Raw genomic sequence first — 10,918 nt, forward strand, 5'->3', positions numbered from 1 at the left:
CGTGTGGTACCGATAACGATATACTACGTGAAGCCGCGTACGTTACTGATTACACTAATAACGCGTGCTAACGTAATATATTATCCCATTGATTTGTTATATCGAGAATCAAGGATTCGTTATATCAATTCTCAACATATAATAAAGATGACATTTTCAGAATTTTATCGACTCACACAAGGAAAAATCCATTTATTTTTGTTTTCAGGGGAACGCCCGAATACGTCAAATATGATAATAACAGACATTCTCAGAAAAATATCAATTTTAATTAATTGAATAATTTATTTCAACAATTTAAGTGCTACCAATATTCTCAGAAAATCGGGAACATTATTTAACGTTTGCTTATAAAGTGTATCTTCTTACTAACTCTGTACAATATTGGGTAATTATGCAGATATTTGAGATACCTATGTACTTATTTTGTTACATCAAAATTTAATAAACACAAAAAATATATATTTATAAAAAACCATATTCGTCAAAGCTATGGAAAAAGTCATAACAAATGCATTCAATCTGAATACTGTTTCAAGTACCCATTAATACTTGAACATGCCACAAAAGATGAGCACTTGATATGTGCGTGCTTATTACAATTATAATTTAATACTAAGATGTTATTTAACCCTCGACCATAAAATAGCGATGAGTAAACATTTAAATATTCGAGACTGCATCTAATAATAGGCACATACGTAGGTAAAATACTTAATCGTCGGTTTGGTACCAGCCATTATTTACCTGCGAATGTTTACGTATTTAATGCTAATACCAATACCCGTCTCGCACACGACGACATCCCGATTTTCGAGTTTTACCTTCTGATTACCGACTAAACGCTAGGCGTTAGAAAGAATTTTATCACCGAACCGCCGTGATCTCATCTCGGGTGATGCGAGAATCCTCCGCTTTTTTGCTTTGTTTTCGTTTTATATAATCAGGGATTGATATTCAGGAGAATTAGTTATCAATTATCGATGGAGCGGTCAACAGTCATGTTTAAGTTTTTAGTGAGTACAACGCACTGTTTTCTTATGGCTTTTTACGATAATACTAGTTTTGTGTTTGTGCAATATTTGTTTTGTGTTGCCGGTTAATGAATTTCGATGTTTTTTTTTCTATTCGTGAATGCAAACTTAACATAAAAAACATAATTTAACGATAAATTAAGATAATGTGCTTGTGTCCAGTGATAAATAATTTTTCTAGGGTCATCTTGCACAATGTCGTTAGGAAATTGTTGTTGAATTTATAATTCTACTCGTTATTTTGTGTATTTTGCTAACGTAGGAGCAATTAACGTGAATATTAAAATTCAGCCACCAAAACAACACATTCGATAATTTTATTTGCCGGCAACCCGTGTGCTTCTTGAATTTAAGTTGCTACTTATACAACATACATGTATCACATGTACATCTATTATATATATATATATATTTTTTTAATAAATAGTTTTATAGCAACACACTAATTTGACAATAGTAAATAAAAATATTAGAATTTGAGTGTTCGATAAAGTGCACCTACCCACTAGTATTTACTAGTGGTATCTATTTTATATTTAACTTTTTTCAACTAACCAAACACCTAACTTTGTTGAATTGTTCTTTTTATATTTGGTTTGGGGAACTCCAAATATTTGTTCAAATTACATGGATTCCTCCAGAATTTTGGTTCTTATATTTTACAGTTCGATAAACATTGCAGAAATAATGTCAAATAAAGTTTTTTTTTTTAATATCATCAATGAAAGGTATTTAACCAGTTATATTTTCTCCATATTCCAGGCTTGCCTTCTGCTGGTGTCTGCGGGGCTAGCCGCTCCGGCGCCCGTCACTGATACTACTACAGATAGTTCAAATGCTTTGGGAAAAAGTGTACCCGGAATTATTGCCAACGTCAAAGCAACAGAAGTTCTTCAGCCTAACAAAGCCTCCCAAGGGTTGGCTAAATCAACTCCCGCAGCTATATTGGAGAGTTCTCACAAATCACAATCTTCACAAATCCACACAAGTGCGTATCCATTTATTTTAGAAGAACCTCATTTAAATAATGCTATGATATCATCAATCTCAATTCTAAGGGAACTTAATCCTGATTCAGATTTTAAAGTCAACCTGAATGAACCTAAATCCAAAACTAGCTCAACCATTCATATCATCAACCATATTCATTCTGGAAAAGGAAATGTCACAAAAAAAGTACCTAAAACGTATGTTGACAAATTTTTGAATAATTCATTTGATTCCATTTTATCGAAAGCTGTATTACCTGTAAAAGAAACGAAATGGCAAAATTCAGAACGTAAATCCAAAAGAATTAACCCTACTCGAACTCTTTCAGGTGATAATAAAACTGAGGAGTGTGCAAATGCTACTTTACCGGCTACCGATAAAAGTAATAAAATCATCGACCAGAAGGGACCTGAAGATAAAACGAAAATCAATATAAATTCTGAAGCTTCCGTCAAGGGTGATGGGAATGTAAAGGATTCGTATAAAGATGTGACCGGTCAAACGTCGTTATCGCGTAATGATTCGAGTGTAAGCGAAGAGCTTGATAGTTCTAGAAGGAAAGCCAAGGTTCTCGATAGCGGGCTGCTTGGAACTGAAAGTGAATCTGCTTCGGTACATCCACAGCCGGGTCACGACGCGCCGACCGCGAGTCAAGGCCGCGTGGAAAGCCTGAGTTCACACGTCGAACAAAATTCTGCTAATCAGCCACTCGAGTCTCGTAAATTGCCGCTGGACAAAAATAGTGCCACAAACAAGGAAAATGATAAGATCCAAACCATCGCTAGCGCTAACAATATTCTCGGTAAAGAAAAACAAGAGAAAAAAACAGAAAATAACGTAGATATTAAAAACAAGACTGGTGGAAGTGCAATTATTAACACTTCTGATAAAAATACACTAATTAAGGACACAAACGTTTCTTCTGCATCAGATAAAATTTTCAATCCATCTACAACTGTTAAAAATGTACAAATTGGTGTTACACCAGGCCCAATAAAGAAAATTGATAGTCTGCAGTCGGAACTCGATCGTGGATTAATTGCATTGAATGTTTTTCAAAAACTATCTCAGCTACTTGATTTAAACGCCATTTCAACGAATAACTCCGTTGTCGCTGACGGGAAACCAATACCAAAAGATAAAAATATTGTGTCTCCGCAGCCAACCCCACCATTGAAAAATATCGACGATCAAAAAATAGACAATGCATTATTATCAAGTTCTCGAGGTATTTTAAAATTCGAGACAAATGATTTGTCTGGAAGTGACAGTTCAAAGATTGATGTTTCTAAGAACAGTGAATTAAATACGAGAACGCAACCAGCTATACAGGCTAAGGTTAATACTCCTGCAACTGAAGTACAAACCAAAGTTACAACACCTTCAGCTAAATTACAATTAGTTGATGCTAAATTTACAACACCTTCAACCCTTTTAAAAAACGTCGACATTAAAGTTACAATACCTTCAACTCTTGTAAAAACTGTGGAAACCAATGTTACAAAACCTTCATCTGTAGTAAAATCCAAAGTTACAACGCCATCAACAAAAGATAGTACTGATAAAAACAAATTAATTAAAGAACTCGAAAGTTCTACAACTTCTATTCCTAGTTCTGTTACCGCAAAAACCTATCAAGACTCAAGTAACTTTAGGCAACCTTCTAACGTTAGTCAAAAAAAACCTGTTGAAAATCAGTCAATTAATATTCAAGCAAAGCCTTTGGAAGTTAATATAAGCAACACATATTTAGACGAATCAACAATCAATCCAGTGACTCCCCGGCAAGGCCACGGTCAGGTGACACAAACACCAGTACAGTGGATTAAAATTACACCTCCTGCTAATCAAACTCCTTCCGCCAAAATCAATAATGATGAAAACTTGGAGGTACAGGAAGCAAATTATCTTAGCAGAGCCGCTAAAAATCAATTCCAATCGAATAATAACTACCCTTTCAACAGTGATGCACGAGTTCCTAACAATAATGCCAGTGCCGAGAAATCGTTGGAAGAATCTAAATTTGTGAAGATTATTCCAACTGCAAACCAAGGAATAATAAGTGCGATTCCTAAATTTTCACAAACCTTTGAAAGCTCTAGCGAACCACCAAGTTATTCTTCTCCGAAGTATGTCACTTACGATAATACTCCGAAAAGTATCAATGACAAAGAATCATTCAGTACACCCGGACCTTTTAGTTACTCAACGGTAAATAACATTGATAATAATTATCGTTCACGAAATCCTCCCTCACCTGTTGAAAATAATCGTCAGTCGACTATTGTTTTGAACCAGGCAAAGGATTCTATTGCAGAACCTCAGATTAATACAAATGTTAATACAGGAAGATACGAAAACCAACAAGGTCGCAATACTCCAACAGTTGGAAAGAGTTACAGTTCCTCAGATAATGGAAATATTGCACAATCCAGGGACGCGTACAAAAACTTACAAGAGATTTCTTTGGATACTCCGGAAGCACGACAGGCCCCCAAAGATATTGTTAATGTAGTCGTTGAAACTGTTTCCGATAGATATAAAAACGCTATTCGTAGAGTCAATCCAAATTTGGCACGCAATAATAATAGTTTTGAAAACGTGAGTCCATCAAATGAGCCGTACACCCGTGGAGTAAATAAACACAAATCAAATAGATTTGACACTATTTCAGCATTCACAACAGATTCGCAGATAAATAAACAGTATATTCAGAGCAGCCCAACAACCAAGTCTCAATATAATTCGGTAACTCAAAGGTCTAGGAACCGACCTACTTCTTCAACTACTGTAAGTGGCTTGTTCAAGGAAGAAAAATACATTCTTGATAAAAGAAACGAAGAGAAACTAGTCGCTGCACAAAAGGTTTCTGATACCAAAGAAACCCCCAAAGGAAAGTACGCCGTTAGAACAAGTCGTGGAAATATTAAATATATAAAGAATCCACACAGCGGTGATTGGCTCGGAGATGGCAACGACAAGTACCCACCACAATTTTCTTACAAGTAAGTTATTCTTTCACATAATTTATTATAAGCAAGTTTTGTGCATTTCATTTCAACACGTTGCAGGAATCATTGGGATAATAATTGCTGTTACAAGACCTCCCAAAGTCTGATGATAAATTCAACCCGTTAGCATTGGAAAAAAAATTGAATGAGTGCATGAACTTAAGTAATACAATTTACAAATATTAATTTGTAAATGCTTGGTTGCATAATGTTCAAGGTTTACAATCCGTTATTATCAAAACTCCCTACCACTCGTAAATGATGAAATTAAATAACACTTTGCAATTTTTTGCTAATCCACGAGTGTAAAATAGGGTCATCATTAATTTTGAAGAAGAATTGTTTTGTCTGAAGAATATTTTTTAAATTTATTTTTATGATCTCGTATATTTATTTTTTAGCTATAATACGGCAACCGGTATCTCCGCTTACCAAAAAGGCGTACTCACGGAAATAAACAACCGCAAAGTATTCGTAAGTATTTTTTGACCTTGCCGAAACTGTATACCTGGATAACTGCATACGGGGTTCTAGTTAAATAAAAAAATAATCCTACATTAAAGTATGAAGATCCACTACCATTGTACTGGCCTTTGATTACCGGCTCGTTAAGTGTCGGTGTGGAAGTACGACCTGTAACCTATAAGCTGTGCACGTTAAATCATTGGGGGGTTATAAATAAATCGGGTTTAATTCAAATCTTTTGTATTTGTTGATGATGATCGATACACGTATAGTATACATTCTTAGTATGCTTCACCGCTTATTATTTTTTACGAGTTTCGTCATTACTAAAATCTATTGTTACGTGATTTATTGACGATAAGAATATTTTGTATGTAAAATTTGCAAGTTGCCAGTATTTCATGTATCATAATTGAGGTTGCAGATATTTGATGTTATGTGAACGTGTAATAGTCGTTTCGCCTTTGAAGACTATATCAAACCGTCAATCAATATTATTTTTAATGTGATTTTCTTGTTTGTCTATTTTCGCAACACGAATAATAGTCAATGTGTTCAGAATAACTCCTGGGAATGATATAAATTTATATTGTGTACTGACTTGTTTAAAAAAGGTTTTTAAAATCATCATCGACCGAACGATTAGTCATAATAGACCCGATATAGTTTTACATGACAAAATGAAAAAAATAACTTAAATTATTGATGTCGCTATTCCAAATTCCTGTAATATTCAAAAATCTGTTAATGAAAAAATAATAAAAAACACAGATTTAGGAAATGAGATAAAAAGAATTTGGCATTATCAGACTATAAAAATATTACCATTCGTTGTTTCGGCTACTGGCATTATACCTCTTTCTCATTAAAAATTTAGGCGTATTAGATCTATCAAAAAATGTATATTTAAAAATGCAAAAAATCAGTCTTTTTAAATAAATGTAGGATAACGAAAGATTTTTTAAATATTTATGTTGGATCAGTAGGATTTATAGGCCCTGTTTAGGAGTTCTACCGAGCCGAACCCTCTGATATGAAAATATCTGGATTCGGTGAATTATTTTACAATTTGATCTCTGGTGAGTTGACGTGTTGTTCTTGTATTGTTTTGTATTTATTTTGCGTATATAATGCACTTGCATAATGCTGATGGACTAGATGATCATTTGTGGAAAAGTGTGTGAAAGGATTTAGTTTTTTCCTATAGGGAAGATTTAACCCGGACATAAAATCGGAAAACAGTAATCTTTTTGAGGCCCTGTGTCTTTGTTCCTTGAAGCGGGTAATATTTCTACAAAGATGCACATTTTTTATAGTTAGTTTCCACAAAATATTATGATATTGCATAAACACCTATTGACACACCTTAATAAATTCTAAATTCAGCGTCTTTTTGCATGTCTATCGTATTTGATTAGCATACATCGAACTTTGTAAGAATCTTTCACATAAAAATATTAAGAAATAAAATAATATGCAATTTTGATGCATGTTTTGACATTGAACATCAAGTAGTATAATCAGGTAAAATGTTCAGCGTTTATCTAAAAAGATTGGTTCTTCATTATTTTTTTTCTTGATTTCACAATTCGAATCGATATGTGTAATCGATATTAATAATGATTTCATAAAGGTGTTGGATTTTCACGTAATCAAAAAAGTCTTGAGCATAAAACATATCAGTTTGAAATTTTGAAACAAAGGTTATTTTTTCTAAAAAGGATTAGTCAAAACCGAGAAAATGTAGAACCTTACCTGAAAATATAATTTAAGGTTCTATAATTTGTTTTGTGCTCATAATAAGATATTTATATATTTGTAAATAATGATCTAAATTGCTAAAATTATTGTTTTCCCCAAGTGCTATTTGCTGACCATTGAATTAAGATGAATAACACTGACATGAAAAAAATAGTGTTTTTATTTGAATGTGAACATAATTTCAGATAATTCACGGTTCCTACAATTACACGGCACCGGACGGGACACCCGTCATCATGACGTACACTGCCGATGAATTTGGATTCCACCCACAGGTAAAATAATGGACTGAGAGGTCAACATTTGTATTTACCTAATAATTTATATATATATATATATATTTTTTTATGATTTGTTGTTTTATGCATAGCACAAAGGATAACAAATTATTATAAGCAATAATTAGTCGCCTGAAATATCAATACAATTCCCGTCGGCGGCATTTATTTTTACTCGGGAGATATTTTCAATTTGTATTGATATTTCAGGCGACTAATTATTTCTTAAAATAAATTGTTATAATTTATAAGTTTAGTTATAAGATTACTTTATAAGGTTTGAAGATTCTGCAATCGTGATAACAAATAGCTGAATACCAAAAACATGAATGATTACTTCTTTCACAAAAACGTGAACGATTGAATTCAAACGTTCACAAAAACATTAATGATTTTACTTCGTTTACTAAAAATCGTTTCACAAAAGTCATTCGGAACTTAGATAAATGTCTCGGCATTTACATTATTTCCATTTCAGTGACAATAAATTAATGTGGACACAAACGAATGTGACAGAAACCAGAAAAAACGAATGGATGACTTTTCAGTAAAAAATTCAGTTTAGGTCATAAAAATAGTGAGAAAAAAAACTTTAAAACTGGTGTAAAAAACATTATATCATAAACAAACATATTATAATATTTGAAGTTAGCATTACGAACTGTGGTTCATATGTTATACAAAATGAAATCACATTCGAAACCTCTACGGTTGATATTGGTGTGGAACTTCGCTTAGTCTTTTCCGAAGAAACAAACCGAAAAATTGTAACTAAAAGCTCAATAAATGGTTCGGTGTTTTCCCGCTAGGTTAAATACAGATTGTTATCATCGTTATAATAATATTACATTTCATAATGTGACGCGTTTATATAGGTAGTAGCAGCTTCAAAACATATCCACTCACGATAATTCGCGAATATATTATGAAAAACTTCGAAATATTTTCAATAGATCTATTACTTTGATTTTTTTGCCTTAAATGGAAAATATCTTCTATGTGTCTACCTATCATTTCAAAAATACTAAGGGGCAGTATAACACTTTTCTATTGATAGCTTATCCATATGATATCGTATATTTTCGTTTTACAATTTACGATGTACTTCTTTGTAAAGTCTGAGTTTGCTATTCAGTACTTGAAATTATACCGGATATTTATGCCTATTGCGAGTATTTATTAATATGAATTATCTTATGGATAAGCTTTCAAAAGGATGGTGAAATACTCCCCTAAGACTAAATAAAACTAGATCTTATATTTTATTTATTTCCGGTAATTTCTTCGTAAAGTTTTGCTACCAAACTTACGAGCACCCAAAACAGTGCGTTTTGTAAATAACAAAACTTTATAATAATCTACCAAAAGTATTAAAAAGCCACTAGTCTTGGCACTTTTCGTAGGATACGAGCTTTATGTTTAAAAAATGTGATTCTTACATACTTTATTTTCAGTATCAATTTAACTGTTTTATTTTTATTTTATATTCTTATGTCGTATTTTTTTCTGCTAGATATATTAAATCTCGCATACATTTTAATTTTGATTAAAAAACAACAAAAAAACTTACCAGGTAAACCAAATGAATGAAAAACATGATTCCAAATAAAAAAAAACAATAATTTTTAATATTTTTTTTACAGCAAACTTTGTCAGATGTCGTGAAGAACAAGCTAGAACCTACCAAATCTAAGGACTTCGATAAAGAACTCAGTAAGAGGAGAGCCAAGATGGTGCGAAAGGCACAACACTCTGAAAGGTTGAATTCAACGGAGACTGAAGACAATAACAGTGAAGAACAGAGCTCTGTGAAGGTTGAAGGTTCTCTTGCGCCTGCAGAAATAGCCGAGGAGACAACGAAATTTGCAAATACTGTGAATAAATTTGCGAGAGGAAGGGGAAGAAACATTTATCAAGAAGATGCCAACAATGTTAGGGAAGTAAAAATAGTGGAAGCTGATAAAGAAATTAAAACTCCTCAAAGAATTATCAGAAGAAGGACCAGTAATACAACCGTTCCGCTAGAGAGTGCGTAGGGAGCAGTTATGATATTATTATATTTCTCACTAAATTAGGCATTGGTAAATAGTACATTAGATTACCTAACGCTGATTAACCCTTAGTCAGGCACCGGGATATATGCTTTCCACCTGGAATCTTGCCATGCCTAAACGGGAATCTTCTTCTGGACATTCCACTATGGTTTTAAATTAGTACAGTGAATATATTGTACATGGCAAACTACAGTAATAAATTGCTGTTTTGCAACCCACTTTTTATGTAACAGTTGTCAGATGCGTAAAGTAGTTATAGTGAATTATTCGATTATAGTGAATTTCATAAATTCCTACAAAAAGTCTGGAAACTACTAATTATTATTAATACTAGATAGCTGGGGCATTCTAAGGGTTACAAATTGAGATTCTGGAAGGAATACTTTGATCTCCCGGAGATTTTTTTATTAGTTTGTCGATGGCATTATATTGTTAACCATTAAAATAAATTTTGTTTTTAACAATGATCAGAAGCTGACATAATTGTAGAAGCTAAATGCAAATAAACATGTTTTTAAATTTTTATAGTTAGTTAAAAAATCACACTTGTCAAAATAGTTAAGATTCTGCATTTTTTTGATGAAATTTCTGATTACAATCTAGTGGAGGTGCTTATATTAAATATCTTTCAGTTAGTTTTGCGATAGAAGCGTATACCAAGTAGGTAGTAATGGTTTCATGCATATCGGAAGGCCAGCTAAAGGTTAATTATATCTGTTTCGGTCGGCGTTAGAAACAAAAAACTTATCTTCTGTATTTTTTATCAATGCATTTAAGATCCTTGTTGTCATTATACATAATGTACAAAAGCAATGGATTCCAAAAAAGTTTTATCTTTTTGACTTATGTTTATGATCGGTAGGTGTAGTTTTAATGTTAAAATGCCATAAATAAAATTACCAGTATCATTAAGTATTGTTAGTATAATAATATGTAGGTACTGTTGAATATTGTTTATTTTTTACTCTAAAGACATTTTTTTAAATAAATATTTTATTAAATGTAACCATTCTACTTTTTAAAATGTCCGAGGTCTTTACTAAAAAAAGTTTTTTAAATTTTACATAACTGATATACAATCGATAATGTATCGTCAATGGTTATCTATCGGTTGTGTAAAATTTTAAACACATTTGTTAGTGAGTGGGTTATTCTCTAGGTTAGTTGTGGTATTTTTTTATTTTTTATTATTTATTTACACACAGATTAATTATGTTTTACATAAATTATATTCATAAGAGTCCCAATTGATCCCAACCGTTTGGAGCCAATAAGACTATGCGTTTCCAATAATTGGAGCAGGTATATTGTGAGGCAAAAGGTAG

General features: G+C 32.4%; 1 protein-coding gene across 1 annotated transcript; it reads left to right on the plus strand.

Moving 5' to 3' along the window:
* Positions 1-872: 872 nt before the first annotated feature.
* LOC149426758 (uncharacterized) lies at positions 873-10,618 on the plus strand. The gene is made up of 6 exons (XM_089633071.1): positions 873-1,016; positions 1,797-2,022; positions 2,353-5,029; positions 5,437-5,509; positions 7,447-7,536; positions 9,183-10,618. The coding sequence occupies exons 1-6, from the start codon at positions 984-986 to the stop codon at positions 9,573-9,575; spliced, it is 3,492 nt and encodes a 1,163-aa protein (XP_089489197.1). The 5' UTR covers positions 873-983; the 3' UTR covers positions 9,576-10,618.
* The last annotated feature ends 300 nt before the right edge of the window (positions 10,619-10,918 follow it).

This window comes from Hesperophylax consimilis, chromosome 1 (genome assembly GCF_061612785.1).
Source record: "Hesperophylax consimilis isolate HC1 chromosome 1, BYU_Hcon_1.0, whole genome shotgun sequence".
NCBI classification, from domain to species: domain Eukaryota; kingdom Metazoa; phylum Arthropoda; class Insecta; order Trichoptera; family Limnephilidae; genus Hesperophylax; species Hesperophylax consimilis.

What these genes read in the sequence shown, in the direction of transcription:
- LOC149426758 (XM_089633071.1), top strand. Translation starts at nt 984, where the DNA reads ATGGAGCGGTCAACAGTCATGTTTAAGTTTTTA. An exon ending in ATCTTCACAAATCCACACAA is followed by an intron (nt 2,023 to 2,352) that starts GTGCGTATCCAT and finishes GAACTCTTTCAG; the next exon opens with GTGATAATAAAACTGAGGAG. An exon ending in AATTTGGATTCCACCCACAG is followed by an intron (nt 7,537 to 9,182) that starts GTAAAATAATGG and finishes TTTTTTTTACAG; the next exon opens with CAAACTTTGTCAGATGTCGT.